The sequence below is a fragment of the Paroedura picta genome, chromosome 13 (assembly GCF_049243985.1).
Source record: "Paroedura picta isolate Pp20150507F chromosome 13, Ppicta_v3.0, whole genome shotgun sequence".
NCBI lineage: Eukaryota > Metazoa > Chordata > Lepidosauria > Squamata > Gekkonidae > Paroedura > Paroedura picta.
The window spans coordinates 38,565,205-38,585,875 of NC_135381.1; the positions used below are offsets into that span (position 1 = coordinate 38,565,205).

Sequence of the window (20,671 nt, forward strand, 5' to 3'; positions counted from 1 at the left end):
AAGCCGAACTGTGATTGGGAGCCGGCAACGGCGGCCGGCGCATGCGCCTTCGGGTGACTCTCAGAAACGCCGCCTCAGCCCTCAGCCCATCCCGCGGCCGGCGTTATCCGCGGCCGAGCCCCGCCTTCTGCGCGTGACAGGATGGAGGGGCGGAGAAGGAAGCGGAAGCAGGAAGTAGGAAGTGAGGACTCAAAAACAAGACCGGAGCCTGAGCCGCTGCCGCTTTCGAGCTTAAGAGGCATCGTCGCCAGGCCTGAGTCGCCTCGATCACCGCCGCCATGTCAGCGATGGAGAGTATCCTTTCGGGAGGGGGGGGGGACTGAGGAACGCTCCTGATTGGGGGCTGCGGGACTCGAGGGCGCCTAAGTCCCACCCCTCGCCCGTGAGTGACAGAGAGGGGGCACGGCTGGCTTGTTGGAACCCCGGCGCTAGAGGGCGCTCCTGATTGGTAGGCTTGGATTGTGTGGGCGTGGTCTTAGGGTAGGCCCCTCCCCTTGGCTGGGGGTGGGTGGGAGGCAGGGCTGGGGAGTGTGTTGCTGTGAGTAGGAGTTGGGGGGGTGGAGGCTTTCCTTGGGGCTGTGATTATTATAAGCCCCTCCCCCCCAAAAAGAGCATCTTCTCAGAGCCCTGACAGGCATGGGCACAGCTAAGTCCTGGCAGTGACCTCCACCAAGGGCCGACTTGGTGTCCTTCAGCAAGGCATTCTGCTCAAGCCAGTGTGGTGTAGTGGTTAGGAGTGCAGACTTCTAATCTGGCATGCCGGGTTCGATTCTGCACTCCCCCACATGCAGCCAGGTGGGTGACCTTAGGCTCGCCATGGCACTGATGAAGCTGTTCTGACTGAGCAGTAATATCAGGGCTCTCTCAGCCTCACCTCCCTCACAGGGTGTCTGTTGTGGGGAGAGGAAAGGGAAGGCGACTGTAAGCCTCTTTGAGCCTCCTTCAGGTAGAGAAAAGCGGCATATAAGAACCAACTCTTCTTCAGTAATCTCAGGCTCTCTCAGCCTCACCCACCCCACAGGGTGTCTGTTGTGGGGAGAGGAATGGGAAGGCGAATGGAAGCCTCTTTGAGCCTCCTTCAGGTAGAGAAAAGCGGCATATAAGAACCAACTCTTCTTCTTCAGTAATCTCAGGGCTCTCTCAGCCTCACCTCCCTCACAGGGTGTCTGTTGTGGGGAGAGGAATGGGAAGGCGAATGGAAGCCTCTTTGAGCCTCCTTCAGGTAGAGAAAAGCGGCATATAAGAACCAACTCTTCTTCTTCAGTAATCTCAGGGCTCTCTCAGCCTCACCCACCCCACAGGGTGTCTGTTGTGGGGAGAGGAACGGGAAGGTGAATGTAAGCCGCTTTGAGACTCCTGATAGAGCTGTCCTGACCAAGCAGTAATATCAGCTCCTTCAGGTAGAGAAAAGCAGTATATAAGAACCAACTCTTCTTCTTCAAGTGGGAGCCCCCCTCAACCCCAGTGTGCAGTGTTGGGGTTGTGTGTGTGTTTGGTGTCAGAGCTGGTGTAGCTCACATGCCTATTCTGATGAATCCACTGAGATATTGTGACATGGCTTGGACTCACAGAACATTGTATAAGTGCCAAGAGAGCCAGCTTGGTGTAGAGGTGAAGAACGGCGGCTTCGAATCTGACGAGCCAGGTTTGATTTCTGCTCCTCCATAGGCAGGCAGCTGGGTGACCTTGGGCTTGTCGCAGCCCTGATACTGCTGCTTTCTCAGATCAGTAACATCAAGATTCTCTCAGCCCCACCCACCTCACAAGGTGTCTGTGGTGGGGGAGAGGAAAGGGAAGGTGATTGGAAGCCGCTTTGAGACTCCTGACAGAGCTGTTCTGACTCAGCAGTAATATTAGGGTTCTCTCAGTCCCACCTCCCTCACAGGGTGTCTATTCTGGGGAGAGGAAGGGAAGGTAATTGGAACCTGTTTTGAGACTCCTGGTAGAGAAAAGTGTGGTACAAAAACCAACTCTGCTTTCTTCTTCTTCAAGTGTTGTAGAAGCATGTGTTTCTGGACTGGGGTCCTCTTTGTAAAGGTCAAGAAATGTTAACTTTGGCCGCTTTTGGTATCTAGAGAGAAACGTACACGTGGACTGCAGAATCTTAGTCTTTGTCACGTGTACTTGCAAGATAAGCATTGTGATACTGCATTAATAATTGGCAGAAGTGCACAACAAAATCAGAGTCCAGTGGCACCTTTAAGACCAACAAAGATATATTCAAAGCGTGAGCTTTTGACAGCAAGGACTCTTCCTCAGACATGCAGTCTTAAAGGTGCCACTGGACTCTGATTTTGTTGTGCTACTTTAGACCAACACAGCTACCCACTTGAAACTGGCAAAAGTGCAGTCTTTGTATTTCTTGCATTTCTCTTTGTTTAACTGTTAACTGAAGAGAACACTTAATGGGATTAATGAGGTGGCTTTTCTAAGCTGTGAAGGTTTATAACTCATGATGGTGCTGCTAGATTGTTTTTAATGTTACTTCCATAGAGAGGGCAGGTATCTCTTTGGCATTCCTCATTTTCCCACAGCCTCCTGCTTCAGAACTGAATATCCTCTCTTCTCCCTAGATCTAAATAGTGCAACCTGATCAAAGTTCTCTGATCAAAGCCCATTGAAATCAGTGGGTTATTGGAGTAATTCTGCACAGAATTGCACAGTAGCCCAGGACTGGGCCCAGCTCCCCATAGGGCTCAATCTCTTCCTAAGGTTGAAGGTTGCTCTGCCTATGGCTGATTTCAATAGCACCTTATGTTATCCTCTCCCTTCTTGCAGTGAATGTAGGTTTCCTTCTTTGAAATTGTGTGCTGTCAAGGAACACAGAAAAAAGTCTCTACCCTACTGTTTCAATTGTTGATCAAACTCTGCTTTTTTTTCGTTCTGCTGTTTCATCAAATGGCTACAGGACAATCTGACTTAAGAACTGTTTAGTCTTGCGCTGTTCCTGTTAAGTAGGGAGTGTCCTGAATTTTAACAGCAGTTTCCAGGCTGGTTTGTTTTGTTCTCCGTCTGCTTCGCGGTGTTGAAAGTGATGTGCTGATGAGGGAGATCTGAGAGAACAAATAAAGATTCTTGAGCATTGTATCCTGTAGGGGAAAAGATAGTTGGTACCTTTCCTGCAACTGTGGATGCATTCAAATCATGGTGGCTTTAATTGGAAGGGGTAGAGGGGATGATAATATAATCGATGACACTTGCCCCACGTCTTGACCTGAATGTGAACTCGCTCGACATGTCTCCTATACCAGTGATCCTCAACCTTTTTATCACCGGGGACTGGTCAACACTTGACAATTTTACTGAGGCCCGGGGGGGGTAGTCTTTTGTCGAGGGACGCCGCCACCTGAGCCCCTGCTCCACTTGCTTTCCCGCCAGCGCCCCTGACTTCCCGCCGTCCACTGGGGGGCGCTGTCAGCAGCGGCTGCGCAGTATCATGCTGAGGGGGAGCCCCAGGCATGGCAGCCAGTGGAAAGCACCAAAGGTGAGCCGGCGGCAGAGTGGCAGGGCAGCCCCCCAGGCAGCAGCCGGGGAGGAGGACGAGGAGGAGCTGCGGCCCGGTACTGACTGATCTACGGACCAGTACCGGTTCCCGGACTGGGGGTTGGGGACCGCTGTCCTATGCTATGTTCATTTAATATAATGTTATTTGCAGGGAGACAAAGACCAATCCAATGGTGTGCTGCTTTATTTATTTATTTATTTATTTATTTATTTATTTATTTATTTATTTATTTATTTATTTATGTATTTATTTATTTGGAAGGTGGGAAAGACCAATTTTAAAAAAAGACCCATTTATTAAATAGCCATATCCTACATATGAGCTGTACAAACATATCCATTTAAAACTGAATGAAACCTTTATGCATGGCCACGGGAGCTATACTGTATGTTCCTTGAATATTTCCTCTATCAGCTGTATTTTGAAAATAATAAAGCACACTGATTATTTTTGATTAATAGTTCATGACAGTATATAGGGATCTCTTTTATAACTTGCATCCAAGTCTGCTGGTAGTTACTGGTTAAATTAGTGTTCTCCTTCCCTTTCATCCAAGGCTTGATAACCTTTCAGATACACCTTTCCTGAAGCTAAGATGACTTGGGAGCTTTGACTGATGTGAAGGTGTGGCCTTCCTCCATGAGCATTCAGTGAGGTGGGAGGCTATTTCAAGAAGAGCCCTGGGTACAAATCACCACTTTGCTATGAAGCCAGTACAAGATGACACTGGGTTAGTTGCTTTAGGCTAACCTACTATGCAAGGATGTTTTGAGGACAAAATGGAGTGCAGAACCATATACCCCCTAAGCCCCTTGGACAAAGAGCGGAATGACCCTCAGTTTTGCAATGGTTGCTGTTCAGAACTAGTGGCAGTCTTGGGGCTTGAAGCTAATTTTGAACTATTAGAATTAATCAGTAACTAGTATGTTACATGAAGGAAAGCCTAAGATTTAGATCTGCTGTAACACTTATTTTAGTAAAATCAGAGTTCAGTAGCACCGTTAAGACCAACAAAGATTTATTCAGGGCTTGAACTTTCGAGTGTCATGTAGGGAGTTCTTAGTCTGACGAAGAGTGCTTGCACTCGAAAGCTCACGCCTCAAATAAATCTTTGTTGGTCTTAAAGGTACCACAGGACTCTGATTTTATTGTGCTACTTCAGACCAACACGGCTACCCATTTGAACTTATTTTCGTGAAAGCCTTTAACTAGACGCATGTAGAGTTTTTAGAGGAAGATGTACCTAGGTATCCAGTTTCTGCCTCAGTATTTATAAGTTCCTAGTTGAATAGATTCTTCATATTTTGAAGAGAAGACCTGGTTTTTTTATACCCCGCTTTTCACAACCCAAAGGAGTTCCAAAGTGGCTTGCAAACACGTTCCCATTCCTCTCCTTGCATTAGACACCCAGTCAGGTGTGTGTGTGTGTGTGGGGGGGGGCTGAGAGAGCTCTGTCAGAACTGCTATGAGACCAGCCCAAGAGAACTATGACTAGCCCAAGGTCATCCAGCTGGTTGCAAGTGGAGGAGGAGTGAGGAATCAAACCCAGTTCTCCGGGTTAGAGTCTGCTGTTCTTAACCACTGTACTACAGTTGCTCTCCGGTTTAGTAGATGCTGTTTTGGTCTTCCTCATCTATACTAGATCCAGAGTCTCAGAACTGAAATGGAATAAGAAGCTGGATCACCCTCATGGACTACAGCCCTCAACTTTGCACCTATTGCTTCTGTAGACCTCAAGCTGCAACTAATTCACCCAAAAAACTATGTTTAGGATCCACACCCTTCTAGCAATGGACTAACTAAAAGGTGTAATTTACAAGATGTGACTACCATATACTTTGGACCTATCTGGTGATTCAGCTTTTTTGGCAGGAAGACATTATATTAATTTTGTATGAGAACATTCATTCACCTTTGAGGTTGCTTATGTACTTTCAAACGATTGGCCTGTTTCTTGGAGGCTTACTGATGGCCAGTGTTAGTGGACCTTCCAAGTCCGTATGGTTAATGGACCTTCCAAGTCCTCACCTCCCTCACAGGGTGTCTGTTGTGGGGAGAGGAAAGGAAAGATGACTGTAAGCCGCTTTGAGCCTCCTTCGGGTAGGGAAAAGTGGCATATAAGAACCAACTCTTCTTCATAAGAGAAGCAATGGTGGATCAGGCCACTGGCCCATCCAGTCCAGCCCTCTGTCACACAGTGGTCAAAACTCTGATGCCATCAGGAAGTCCAGAAGCCTTCCCACTGTTGCCCCCTAAGCACCAAAAATAGGGGTCATCACTGCTGCAGATATAGTCCTCCATCTATACCTTGTGGTTAATAGCCACTGACAGAAAGAGTTTTGACTAAACATCTGGAAGAAGTTCTTGAAAGTTAGAGCGGTTCCTCAGTGGAACAGGCCTCCTCGGGAGGCGGTGAGTTCTCCTTTGGAAGTTTTTAAGCAGAAACTGGATGGCCATCTGATAGAGAGGCTGATTTTATGAACTTAGACAGATAGTGAGTGGGCAGGGAGGGATGTGCCAGTGCTTGTGTCTTGTTGCCCTTCCTTGCATACCCAGGGAATTGCTGATCTCCACTGTGGGATGGGAGGTGAATTCTGGAGATTTTTTTTGCAGGGGCTATCACTTGGGCATGAAATTGGGGTCACTGTGGGTAGGCAGGTAGTTGTGAGTTCCCGCATTGTGCAGGGGTTGGCCTGGATGAGCCTGGCGATCCCTTCCAACTGTATGATTCCCTGTACTTTTTGGTTGAATGACTCATAAATCCAAATAAGAATGCAATGTAAGTGAAATATAGATTTGCAGGGGTAACAAATTGTGTATAGCATCATGCCTGACTATCCAGGGAGAAAGCTTTTGACCTTCAGTGAGTTCCTCTTCAGACTTTGTGCTGTTGGTATTGATGCCGTTTTGGAGACTCCAAACGCCTTCCTTAACTTGATTTATAGAACATCTTTTTAACTTGAAATTTGCTGCCAAAGAGCTGAACAGAAATTCCAAAAAGTGTGATAAAGAAGAAAAGCTTGAAAAGGCTAAAATTAAGAAGGTAAGCAATTGTTTACAAAAATTGAAGCCTATATCCCATTTGATCCATTTGATAGCGTGCCATTGGGGTCTTCTATTGTAATGTTAGAAATGTACATAAAAACTGGCAGAGCTGATGTATAGTTGTTTCCATTCAGGACATGCATCTGTACATATCTCCAGGGCTGCCATGTCTTGCAAACCTAAATATGGGTATTACGTCTCTCACCATCTGAAGGAGTCAGAGAGCTTCCAAGTCTTCTGGGATCTCTCATTTGAGTGTCTTTAATGCATAGCACTAAGAGCATCTTGTGGCGCAGGGTGGTAAGGCAGCCGACATGCTGTCTGAAGCTCTGACCATGAGGCTGGGAGTTCAATCCCAGCAGCCGGCTCAAGGTTGACTCAGCCTTCCATCCTTCCAAGATCGGTAAAATGAGTACCCAGCTTGCTGGGGGGTAAACGGTAATGACTGGGGAAGGCACTGGCAAACCACCCTGTATTGAGTCTGCCATGAAAACGCTAGAGGGCGTCACCCCAAGGGTCAGACATGACTCGGTGCTTGCACAGGGGATACCTTTACCTTTAATGCATAACACTAATCTGCTTTGGGCGTAGTTAAGGGAATGGTCTAACAAGTGTCAATTCTAGGGGTCTCATCTCATCCAGATGTCTCAGGGTTAGAAGGTTTAAATTAATAATAATTTAATTTACCTAATTTAGGATACCTAGGGCATAATAATTCTCAAAGAAGGTAGACAAAACTATACTGCTTTCTTTTCTTTTCTCTTTTTAAAGGCAATTCAGAAAGGTAATACCGAAGTTGCAAGAATACATGCCGAAAACGCAATCCGGCAGAAGAATCAGGCCATCAACTTCTTGCGCATGAGTGCTCGGGTGGATGCCGTGGCTGCGAGGGTTCAGACAGCAGTAACAATGGGCAAGGTAAGCAGCTTACTGGAGGGTTATTAAGGCTCACGAGGTGCCAGAGTACCAGACTGCACCATGCCCAGCTAGGCAGATCTGCTGGTTTTCTTGCAGATTTTGGCAGCCAGTTTGTATTGTGTCTGAAACCAACATGTGTAAAGAAGGATGTTCCATATTTCCTTAAGATGCTCCATGGCATACCTCTCAACATCACTACTATGTTGTCTTCTAGGTAACGAAGTCAATGGCTGGAGTGGTTAAATCTATGGATGCTACCTTGAAAACTATGAACTTGGAAAAGGTAAACATATACTGAGTTTTTATGCTTTTATACAGTTTCATCATATTTAGGCAAATACATCAGTTTTATTCTACCTTATTGTTTACAAACTTGTCTCTTATATAAAGGTATCTGACTGTATACAAATGAATTTTACAACTATATACCAAGTTTTAAATTTTCCTTTTTCCCTGGCGGGGGCTGGACTGCTACCTTGACGCCATTTTCTTCTCTGCAGATCTCTGCTTTGATGGACAAATTTGAACAGCAGTTTGAGACCTTAGACGTTCAGACACAGCAAATGGAAGACACCATGAGCAGTACCACCACACTAACAACACCGCAGGTAAGATCAGCAGAGGGTCACATGACTTGAAGAGCTGTTCTCCCTTATGGTTGTTGTCATGACCCCACAATGCTCATCTGATTTTGGACACAGAAACAGCCTCACACAGTCTTTGCTTTCAAGGTCCACAAGGAGTTTTTGTATTGGCCCCAGTGTGCAGAAATGGGCCAACGATCACAACTGGAAATCATTGTTAAAGACAAGTGTCAGGAGTCTCAAAAGGGCTTCCAATCGCCTCCCCCTCCTCTCCCCACCACAGAGACCCTGTGAGGAGATGGGGCCGAGAGAGCCCTGATATCACTGCTTGGTCAGAACAGCTTCATCAGTGCCATGGCGAGTGCCATGCCAAGGTCCCCCAGCTGGCTGCCTGTGGAGGAGGAGGGGAGAACCAAACCCAGGTCTCCAGATTAGAACTCCACACTCCTAACCAGTCTCTTGCTTAGCTCCTGGGATGTGATTAAATTGGGCTACCCTGTCCCCATCCAGATCAGGGCATCTCACTCCTTGCTCTGATGTAATTATTTCAAGAGCAGGAGCCACCAGTGCATTTCCATGTCAGGAGCTGCATCCAGAACAAAAACCACTTAGAGGTAGAAATGTTAAAGTTGAAGGGATTTTATTGAACTAGAAAAATTTATTTTATTTATTTTGCTTAGAGGTGCAGGTCAGGAGTTCTCAGTAGGCTTGGTTAGACAGACATGCTGTCTTTCCTGTCCACACCCTCCAACCAAACGGATGTGTGCTTGTGAGGCATACCCTCAATTCACGCAGAAAGGTGGTATGGTCCCAAAGGTCTATCTTAAGCATGTTCGGTGGGAGTTCAACTGCAGGTCCACATGATTTAACTCACTCCACTTCCAAAAGTCTTTGAGTTTTGAATGTGGCTTGGCATGGGGATGCAGATTGAGATGATGCAGACCCAAAGCCACAATAGCCAAAGGTTTCTGTGGATCCTGGCCAGGAAAAACATCCAGAATGCTGATCCATTGGATTTAAGGGAATAATTGAGTAAGTTTTATATGCTTGTAGCTCCCCCTAGTGGTGAAGTACTTTAAGTTCTTAAATGTGGGTGATCTTTCTCATTCGTTGGGCTGTGTTTTGGTCATCTCTCTCTCTCTCTGTTCTTTTTGTTCCAGAATCAAGTGGATCTGCTTCTTCAAGAAATGGCTGATGAAGCTGGGTGAGTGTAAACTTCTAAGAGGCTGAAACCTCAGGCATCGTTATGGCAGAAATACCTGGCAATGTGCTTGGGTGTTACCAGTCAGTGCTTGCTCTGCCTGTTTCAGCAAGCTACGGGCATTTGACTGCCTGGGAATAACCTCATGTAACTATAACACTGTATTTCTGCAAGAACATTGCCAGCCAGCCCCCTCCCTCCATTTGGGAGATATACTGGTGATTCATCTTTGAAATTAAAGAATAATTTCCCATGAAATGTTTGAGAAGATAAAGAAATGGAACGTATATTAAGAAGAGGGCCATGGAATATTAATTGGGTCGTGCCCTCTGCAGAAGATCCTTGTCTGGGATTGCCAACTTTTAAACTGATCCCTCTAGCTGTCACTTTAATATCTGCAGCAGTCGTCTGCGGTTGTTGCCTAACTCCATGCCAAGAAACATTTCACCTGCCTATTTCAGCTGCTTATTAAACCTGCTAAAAGGGGAGTTTGTTTGTTTTTTTCTGGCCACCCGAATCACAGCCCTGTGTCAGTAGGTTACTTTCGGGTGTGGGGATCCCCGAGGGGCCTGAAGTCAACATTCAAGCTCTTATATCTGCTTCTGTCATGTTCATGCTTAGCGGGGCATTCACTGAACCATGCTTGGTTTGACGATATAAGGAAAGCGTAACAACATTTGCACAGGTGGAAGCTTGGAATCCCATTGTGTGGGAGTTACTTGTACGTCCCAAGGAGCGCATGTAGGATATGTTAAGTTTGGCTGAGAAACCCTGACAGATCTGCAGAGGATTTCGGGGCATGGCCTGTGGCCTGAACATTGCTTGGGCTGCCCAAGCTCCTTGAGTCTCGTCATTAATCTTCATGAGTTGAGCATGAATCTCGTGTCATTGAGGGGAATGCATTGAGTTGTAAGCCTGCAAGAGTGGGCAGCTCAAGGGGAAAGGCTGTGGCTCAGGGGTAAAGCTTCTGTGCTGCATGTAGAAGGCCACAGGTTCAATCCCCAAAATCTCCTATTCAAAGGTTTGCATAGCGGTTGATATGAAAGACCTCTGCGACCGTTTACGCACTGGGACTTCACTGTCCCAGCTCCCATGCAGGACTAAAAATCGGGGGTGGATGAGATGCACCAGGTCAAATATCAGGAAAAAGTTTTTCACAGTCAGAGTAGTTCAGCAGTGGAATAGGCTGCCTAAGGAGGTGGTGAGCTCCCCCTCACTGGCAGTCTTCAAGCAAAGGTTGGATACACACTTTTCTTGGATGCTTTAGGATGCTTAGGGCTAGTCCTGCGTTGAGCAGGGGGTTGGACTAGATGGCCTGTATGGCCCCTTCCAACTCTATGATTCTATGAAATGCTCCCCCATGTGGGTGTAGGAAGAGGTGGAGCAACCTGCCATGACTAAAACTCCAGCCTGCAGCCCAGAATGAAACCTCCAGTGCATAAACTGTCTACGTGAGACCCTGGGGAGCCAGTGCCCATCAGAAGGCCAGCTAGTGTAAGACAGCTTCACGTGTTCAGTTCCAGTGTGTATGTTGTGGCATCATGGGCTTGAGAGTTGAGTTCTGTTCCAGAGGTTTTTGATTGCACATGCAGTAATCTTGGCTTTTCTTTTGACCTCTAGTCTTGACTTGAATATGGAGCTACCTCAAGGACAGACAGGGTCTGTTGGCACAAGTGTTGCTTCAGCAGAACAGGTAAGTATTTCATTTTTCCCTTTCTCTCTCTTTCCCCCTAATAGCCCATAAAAGTGGCCACAGCATCTTAGCACTGGAACGTCTCCTAAATTGACTTCTGCTAGTACATCATTGTGTCAGCATGACATATTTGAAGTAACTGTCTAATTGCCTCTCAGTCTTTCATTTATGATGTATATTTGTGTGTATACAGACACACACACACACACACACACACACATATACAGGGAGCCTCTTGTGGCGCAGGGCGGTAAGGCAGCCGACATGCTGTCTGAAGCTCTGACCATTTATTAGGATGTTGCTTGTTCTTTTTATGCCAAGTCTTTGGAAGGGGCCATTTCTTGCACATTGCTAAGACCTCAGTTAAAGTATTTTACTCACTGCTTTCTCAGCTTTAATGCCTGGATGCTCCCTCTGTCTGAGAGCAGTGCTCATGTACAGCTTTCGGTGCCCCTGAAATCCAGCAGTCCAGTTCAGACTTCCCCTCTCTTTGAAGCTTAGATCCTTGGACCTCTTGGCATCTTGCATGAAAACAGTGTTGAGTCACGTAGAAGTTGTGCTTGTTGCTTTAAGTTGGGGTAAAAATTCCAGATAAGCTGTTGCAGCAGAAACAAACAGATTTAGTAGTTCCTTAAATTCATAAGATCTTATTTCAGCGTCACTTTTTTTTTGAGGAATAAAAGAGCTAAGCTGGGGGGGGCAGGGGGGCTGATCTATAAGGAGTTGCTAGATTCCTTTAGCAGCGGATCACAGAATGTCTTTCCCTGTCCTGTGCAGGATGAGCTCTCGCAAAGACTGGCTCGCCTTCGTGATCAAGTGTGACGGGAAGAATCGATTCAGCAGTTCTTCAAGTATGCTTCTGAAGCATTCTGTGTACACAACTCTCAGTGCTGTTAGGATCCCTGTGTCTGACCCCCTCTGCGTATTTATCCAGCGCACTCATGGGTGCTTGTCTTTGTCTAGCTGCGCTTTCTAAAATCCAAAATGTGGTATTAACCCTTCAAAGTGTGCGTGGTTTCCTAGTTCCGTACAGTTCCTTCCCCTGCCCTCCCCTCACAGTTGAGGGCTGTATTACTGCAGAGGTCTTTCACGAAAGCCCTGATGGAAATGTCTGAATAACCAAGTGTAATGCCAGTTCATCCCATTAAAAGGAAAGTTGCACCCCTGACGTATGTGATGTTTAAGTTATGAATAAGGTCTGTGCTTGACTGAGGTAGTATGTGTCCATTGCCTGATTTTTATACATCATGCTCAAGACACATGATCAGACCAGGTGGACAGATTGGTACATGTAATGTGTACTGTGCCTAAATGTATATTCCTCAAACTGTACTTGTTTATCTGCCTTGGGCACTCTAGGACAAGCATTCTATGTAGCAGGGCTGAGAATGATAGCAGTTATTGTAGGTGAAACCTTCTATCGTTTCAGTTCTGAAGAAATAAAATATATTTTTCAACACTTTGCTTAGGTATTCTCTCATATATTTATTAATGATTGTGCATAGACTTTGGCTGAGGTGTCTTTAAGGAATCCGTTCAAAATACCAGCTTGGTTGCAGTGCTGCGAGGGCATTTCTCAGCCAGCGTGATTAAATCTTGACCAAGCGAAGGAGATGTTTTTCAAGCTGGCAATGGCAAATGAACAGTTTATTCCACTATAAACAATTCCTCAAACTGTCAAAACATCAAAACAAACTCCTAGGTATTTTTTTTTCACTATCTTCGTCATTGATGTAAGATACTCTTTATTTAACCTTTAATAATAAGCCCTCTTTAAATGAATTCCTATCATATATCAGAAGGATATGACCTTAATCCAGGGGTAGTCAAACTGCGGCCCTCCAGATGTCCATGGACTACAATTCCCAGAAGCCCCTGCCAGCATTTGCTGGCAGGGGCTTCTGGGAATTGTAGTCCATGGACATCTGGAGGGCCGCAGTTTGACTACTCCTGCCTTAATCCTATGGTAATATGTATGTGGTTCAGTCTCCAAATGTTTCTGCGGTATCCACTCTACAGAGGCCTACAAATATTAGCATCACCAAGTGGGGTCACTAATAAAGAGCACAGCCATTTCTCTTTTCTCTCTTAGTATAATTGGCAGTCCCCCTTCCTGCTGCACCGTATTTGCTGCTGGAGGTTGCCAAAATGGTGGACTGGGCAGATTCATCAAGGAATGGTCTATCATTGATCACTAGTCACGGTCACTGAGGGGAATCTCCATGTTCAGAGTCAGGAAAGTTCTGAATCATAAGGACAAGAGGCCACATCAGGGGTAGGGCTCGGCCTCTCTGCCCTGGTGTTGACCCTCTAGGACAGGGGTAGTCAAACTGCGGTCATCCAGATGTCCATGGACTACAATTCCCAGGAGCCCCTGCCAGCATTTGCTGGCAGGGGCTCCTGGGAATTGTAGTCCACGGACATCTGGAGGGCCGCACTTTGACTACCCCTGCTCTAGGAACTGGTTGGCCACTGTGAGGCAAGATTACAGGTGGACTCCTGGTCTGATCCAGCAGGGCTCCTTGTTTTCTTCTTATATAAGCCTCTGCTGTTGATTGGGTGAGCTTTTCTGTGGGCATTGAATAGCAGCTTTTAAAATACTTTGAATGAGTTAGGGGTGGGGGAGGTCTGATGCATGTCCCAACTATTTTGTACTGATATATTTATCATAAGGCGCTTTCATCCTAGTTATTTCCTGAGGAGAGGCACTGCTGTTCTTTTGGGAACTTGTTCTGCAGCTTTGCGTTTAAACAGATCGGCTGAAGCCAGTTCAATCAACAGGTCTTGCCTGGTCAGGCTTCTCAAGAAGGCAGGCTGACTGCAGCTTTGTAGAAAGGATGGGAAACCTGGCCGGCAGTTTATGGAGAAGGGATGGAATAAACAAATGTCTGTTCATTCTTAGCTACTGTTTTGTGTTGCCTGTGGCTGAGATGGTCTTGCTGATGGATTTCAAGACAGCCCTGGCAGTAGGATTGTTTTTCGGATTATTATTATTATTATTATTATTATTATTATTATTATTATTATTATTATTTCAATTTATTTCCCGCCACTCCCAAATGGCTCGTGGCGGGTTACAGTGTCTTAAAAAAACCCATTAAAACTCCCATTAAAAGACTTTAAAATGACACAATGACATAAAATGATTGTGTCTTTACTCCTTAAACCAGTAGAGGGGAGCAGCAGACCTTGCTTCTATCAGAGAGTTCCTCTAGAACGTTTCCTTTTATCAATAGAGGCAGGATAATTTAGAGACCCTTCCTGGTCAGTTCCTTAAATTCAGTCTGTTTATGAGTTCCTGCAACTCTTAAAACCCAAGTGAGCTTAATTTCTCTCACAAAAACAAAATGCAAGTCCACTGGCACCTTTAAGACCAACAAAGTTTACTTTCAGGTGTGAGCTTTCAGATGCAGGCACACGTCCTCAGACCATGGAACAAGAATCATAAGAGTACCGATATATAAAGTAAAGGTAAAGGTATCCCCTGTGCAAGCACCAAGTCATGTCTGACCCTTGGGATGACGCCCTCTAGCGTTTTCATGGCAGACTCAATACGGGGTGGTTTGCCAGTGCCTTCCCCAGTCATGACCGCTTTACCTCCCAGCAAGCTGGGTACTCATTTTACCGACCTCGGAAGGATGGAAGGCTGAGTCGACCTTGAGCCGGCTGCTGGGATTGAACTCCCAGCCTCATGGGCAAAGCTTTCAGACGGCTGCCTTACCACTCTGCGCCACAAGAGGCTCTTACCGATATATAGAGAGAGTAAATTAGTAAACAGTGTCACAGTAGCATGATAATGACACTATACTACTTTCGATACAGCCCCAAATCCTATTTGCCTTTTTAGCTACCGAGTCACACTGCTGACTCAGGTTCAGTGTTTGGTCTACTACGACCCTGAGATCCTTTTCACACGTACGACTGCCAAGACAAGCCTCACCCATCCTATAGTGATGCATTCCATTTTCCTACCTAAATGAAGCCCTTTACGTTTATCACCATTGAAATTCCTTTTTAAAAAATTTAGCCTAGTTTTCTAGCCTGGTCAAGATCATCCTGTATTCTGTTTCTGTCTTCTGGTGTGTTTGCTACCCCTCCCGGTTTGGTATCATCTGCAAATTTAATAAGTACCGCCTCTATTCCTTCATCCAAATCATTTATGAATATGTTGAACCACACGGGGCCCAGGACAGATCCCTGAGGCACTCCACTTATCCCTCTCCAAGAAGACGACCAACCATTTACAAGCACCCTTTGGGTGTCAACCAGTTCTTGATCCATCCAACAGTAATAGGATCCATACCACATTTTCCCAACTTGTCAATGAGAATGCAGAACCTTCTCAAAACGTATGCAGAACCTTCTCAAAAGCCTTACTGAAATCAAGGTGAACTATGTCCACAGCATTCCCCTGATCTAGCAAGCTAGAAACTTTCTCAAAAATAAAGAGATAAGGTTAGTCTGACATGACTAGGGGAAGCCATGCTGACTCTTAAAAATTACAGGTGTATTGGAATCTCAAAGTCTCTTTCCCTTCCTCTCTCCACAACAGACACCCTGGGGGGGGGGGGGAAGGGAGGCACAGAGAGCCCTGAGATTACTGCTTGGTCAGAACAGCTCTATCAGGGCTGTGACTAGCCCAAGGTCACCCAGCTGGCTGCATGTGGGGGAGGAGCGGGGAATCAAACCCGGCTCACCAGATTAGATGCTGCCGCTTTTAACCACGATACCAAGCTGGCTCCAGGGGGCTGATCTGCAGATCTATCACCAGGGTATTTGAGTAATGAAGTAGAAAATGTTCTTTTTATATTACAGGATGGTACATATGTGGTGGAATTGAGTGTATACAGCAGCCAATATTATAGATTTGTTCCAAGCCGAAAGAAATAGGTGAGCCTTGCTCCAGACTTAATTAGCCTGGGACCAATTACTGGCCAAAAATGCAATAAAAGCATATTTAATTTCAGCTGTAAAAGTCTTACAGTGCTTTTGGAGGGCAAACCTCGAGGTAAATAGTTCCACCATTACAAGTCGACTTCTATTTGTTACTTAAGGTTATTTATAGTTTTCCCGTCTCCCTGGGACTCAAGGCAGATTATGCAGCATCTAAGTCAATACAAGTGGCAGGGAGGGACATCCGGCAGACAATAGGATGGAGTTTTCCTTGTAGAAATCTGGAAGCCAGCCAGGGATGTAGCATAGCATAAGCCAGCATAGCATAAACCAGCATTTGCTGGCAGGGGCTCATGGAAATTGTAGTCCGTGGACATCTGCAGGGCCGCAGTTTGACTACCCCTGGCATGAGCACTAGTCTTTCTCAAACAGGGTTTAGTGGAGCCCTGGGGTTTCTTGATTGGCTTGGAAGGATTTCCTGAATAGGTGGGAGTTAATATATATATTTTAAAATGTATTAAACTTTTATCCAGTGATATGACGATATACGGTCATGTTGTCCCCCCGAAGAGCCAATCAAAGGCCTGGAGGGGATGGGAAAGGGAGGAGCCTTGGGTGGGCGTGTCCACCGCTCTACTTCCCAACCATATTCTGCCCGATCGTGTCACTTCTGGGCTTTCTCAAAGCCTGAAGAAGGTTTCAGGGCTTTCTCAATGGTAGAAAAGTTGAGACAGGCTGTATTAAACAAATGGGATGAACGCAAAGTAGGAACTTACTTACAGATAGTACGGACTATACATACTGGTGCCGTCTTGAGTCCCCGAGCTTCTTTCTGAAACACATTGTTAAAGTGTGGCCCGAATTCCTGGGGCCTCTTGAACAAATTCAGCTTTGCATTCCTTGCAGAAAGTATGGTAGAACTGTTTTCGGAAGTGAACTTGCTTTTTAAACTAATTGTGTTTCCACTGGCACCCACAGTAAGTGCCTTGATGTGGGCCATACGCTGTGTGCTGAGCAGACCCGCAAGGAAAGCCAATGTTGGAAGCTATTCATTCAACCATGCCACCCTGTCATTACCATTCAAGTATAGGAAAAACCCTATTGGGACAATCTGTAACCAATTTCAAGCACTGGGGGAGCCCTTTAAACTCCTGGGGAAGGTTTGTTAGCAATCCGACAGGCTCTGGGAGCGACCTTTGGCTCTTCTTTATTGAGAAAGTCATGCTGAATCAGTTCTGATATGCGAACTGAGAAGGGTCCTCCAAAGGTGCATGGCTAGCTGCAAATGACTGGGGAGGGGGGAAAGGGAATGCGTAAGAGGAAGTTGTGTTTCTTTACCATAAAATAGAGAGAAGTTTTGTGCAGCCCCATGCCTGGTGAGAAAATGCAGACCGTAAAGCGGAGAGGGGCCAAAAGTTAGACTTTATAGGTTGAAAGAAGAAGACCTTGCAGCAGAGAACCCAGAAACATTGGGTTGCCAACAGGCATTGGGGGTCAGCCCTGAACTTTGAAGTTGTTGAGGTGTGAATGGCTGTCATCAGGTCTTAGAGGGAAGGGTCATGGCCTTTTCATCAGGTGGAATGGAGAAATATGTCCCTGACCATCCCATCCCTCTTGGACTCCTGAACATTTGGTAACAGAAACATGGTAAATAAAGGAAGAAAGTATCCTCTGGTCTGTAGTATTGCAGTGCTTTCCAGACTGGCATTCTAAGTTTCTTCAATAATTATGGATGTTCCCTTCTCTCCCCTGAGAATCAACGCCCAATGTTTTCTGAAAGGCTGTGATAGCCGTGAGACCACTTCTCCCTCTATACCAGGGGTAGCCAAAGTTTGACTCTCCAGATATCCATAGATTACAATTCCCATGAGCCCCTGCCAGCACATGGGCATTTGAAGAGCCACAGTTTGGCCAGCCCTGCTCTATGCTCTGTCACAACAGCTTCACACATCTAAGCAAGACATTCTGCAGCTGCCAATCTGCTAATGGTCAAAATCAACCACTGCCTTCTCCATTGTGGCCCCTGACTTGGGGAATGGCCTGGCCAAGGAGGTTAGGAAGGCTCCTGCTTTCCTGGCTTTCCATCAACCAGTCAAAAATGAGTTTTTCATTGGGGCTTTTCTAGGCAGATTTTCTAGGCAGATTATAGAGTCATACTGTACAAAATGATCCACAAAGTTATGCTGACAACTTGTTAAGGATTGTGATGTATACATCAGTGCATAGTTGGCTGTAAGTTGGATCCTACTATGTAATATTGCATCATTTCATGCCTCATGTTAATGCTTTGCTTTAGTTCTTTTAGAATTCTCGTTGGTGCTTCAACCCACATCCTGTTTTATCATTTTGATCAGTCTCCCATCATGTTGATTGTGCTGATTTTTGTAATCCGCCTTGAGTCTAAGTGAGAAAGGTGGACAAGGGCATATTTTCAAGTGGATCGCCTTGTTGGTCTGAAGCACCACAACAAAACAAAATCAGAGCCCAGTGGCACCTTTAAGACCAACAAAGATTTATTCAAGGGCATATTTGTTTTGCTTTGTTCTAATTAGTGTAAAGATCCCTGTCTACATACTTCTCCTTCTTCTCTCCCACAGGTTTTGTCTACACTTCCCTTATGATGGCAAGAGTTATCTGGATCATACTTTTCCCTTTGGACTTATTGCAGTGCCAAGATCTTTCTTACTGTTTCTAGTAGCCCACTGCATGAGTAGAGGGTCATACACATGGCCAACCATTATATGTCAATAGTATCTTGATGAGATCACCATTGCTAATGGACTCAAGGATGTTCTACTGTCCTGCTCAGAACAGGAGTCCTTATGAGATGGACACCTTTAGAGTAGGACATTTAGAGTAGGGCAACATTCAGAAACTACTGGAAACACCTTTCAGTCTACCACAACATTCTTTTTCTGGATGAAAACCTTGTCAGTCTTCAGTAACTGAGCTTCAAAGGCAGATTCAAATGAGAAATTGCTGAAGTGGAATTCATCAATAGGTTTAAGTGGTTCGATAACTGGTCAGAGCTGACATGCTCTTCAGTTGCTACAGGTTGAAGTTAACCAGTTATCAATTAGTGTCAGTTGGCATGGTCTCTGTGCTTACGTACATGCTTGAGTTGTGCATAAAAATGTCTCGGTCTCCTCTTTGCCCTTGCCATCTGCTGTCTAAATGTTCTGCTTATAGAGAACTGACTTCATGTGGCTGAAGAATGGAGCTCTGGTCCATGTCACTGTGTGTTTCAATAAATCTGTCAGTCTTCAAGGTGCTTCGAGAATACTCTTTATTTCTTATGGGGAGCTATCCAACTGTACCTCTCATATCACATTCATTGTATAGAATAGTGGATATTGGTGTTATGTTTATGCAAGGGCAGGTGGACTCACAGAACCATGGAAATCTTATTTCTTCCCCTAGCTGGTTTCTTTCTCCATAGTCTGTATTTCTCTTTTCCCTGGGTTTGTTCCTTCCCATCCCACTCCATAATATGTGCCCTTCATTAAGTTCCGTTCTTTATTACTATAAAGTCCCAGCTATGTGGCCTGAGGCTCTAGCTAGTGCAGAGATCTTTCCCCTGGGAATGTTGTCAATTAGTTCCAGTCTAGAGGAGAAGGCTGTGATGAATGGCTATGACTTGCAGGTTGACAGAGGAAACCTCTGTCAATCTTTGCCCCCAATAACTTGACACACCAAATCTTTTAAGGTTCTAAATAGATGAGGGCTCCGATTCTCTTCCCAGGTTGTCGGCCTTGGTTTCCCCCTGGAAGTGATAATGGCTTTCATGATTTCTCTTGATTTGTACAGCAGGTGCTCGACCAGCATCTGCAAGAAAGGAGGGTGGAAATACACATCTAAGCCAGGTGGCCTCTGCTTATCCAGTTACATCCTCCCCGGATCTTTTTTTTTTTTGGTGACCACTTGTAAATTGTGTCAGGAGTTTTCAAGAGAGATACTTGTTCACGGATGAATTGACAACATGCCTAATAAGATATCTTCAATGGCACGGCTGCCAGGGAACAAGTGATTGGTGGGGTGTATCAATGGAAACACATTTTGATGGACTAAAGTGGCTCCCTTAATTAATCATTCAGCAGATTAATTGTCTTTTTGCTAACTCGACAATGTTCAGGTTTGTTTGAAAGGAAATTGTTGAAAGTGCTGATGGTAATTGATATCTTGGAAGACGCATCCTTCTCCCCCCCCCCCCCTTCCTCTCTCTTTCACACACATGGCAGGGAATATTTCTTCCCGGACAGCAAGAACTATCAGCCATTTTTATTAGTAATTTTTAAAGCAAATTTGGATGTTATTAACTTCTTAACTTGTGAAAACTTTTAACTGATTTCATTTTTACTATGTATTGTGGACAAAGTGTGCCTGTGGTTATTTGTTACTTAGAGCGATGCTTTTGTTTGATTGCTATGGCCTAGACCAGGGGTAGTCAAACTGCGGCCCTCCAGATATCCATGGACTACAATTCCCAGGAGCCCCCTGCCAGCATTCGCTGGCAGGGGGCTCCTGGGAATTGTAGTCCATGGACATCTGGAGGGCTGCAGTTTGACTACCCCTGGCCTAGACTTTAACAATACGTTTGTTTGTCACATGTGTAGACCACCCCATTGGATCTGCCTTCTCGGGGTGGTTGACAGTATATATTCAACCTGTTGAATTAAATCTCAAGCCCCCACTCAAAGGCTGAGCTAAATAAACATTACGAAACACAACCACCAGATATAAAAATATCCTACCCTTTAACGTAATGTCATTGTTTACATAAAGCCTGTTATCAAACTGATGCACTTTGATCATTAATAAATATGTTAAAAAGT

The 20,671-nt window shown here is 45.4% G+C and overlaps 1 protein-coding gene across 2 annotated transcripts; it reads left to right on the forward strand.

Moving 5' to 3' along the window:
• Positions 1-90: 90 nt before the first annotated feature.
• Positions 91-19,111, forward strand: CHMP1B (charged multivesicular body protein 1B). Of its 2 annotated transcripts, XM_077307941.1 has the most exons (9): positions 91-294; positions 6,451-6,548; positions 7,322-7,468; positions 7,683-7,751; positions 7,969-8,076; positions 9,213-9,256; positions 10,874-10,946; positions 11,724-11,797; positions 18,437-19,111. In XM_077307941.1, the coding sequence occupies exons 1-8, from the start codon at positions 279-281 to the stop codon at positions 11,766-11,768; spliced, it is 600 nt and encodes a 199-aa protein (XP_077164056.1). In that variant the 5' UTR covers positions 91-278; the 3' UTR covers positions 11,769-11,797; positions 18,437-19,111. The 2 variants fall into 2 exon arrangements, with proteins under 2 accessions (XP_077164056.1, XP_077164055.1); XM_077307940.1 differs by lacking the exon at positions 18,437-19,111 and having other exon boundaries at positions 11,724-12,408.
• The last annotated feature ends 1,560 nt before the right edge of the window (positions 19,112-20,671 follow it).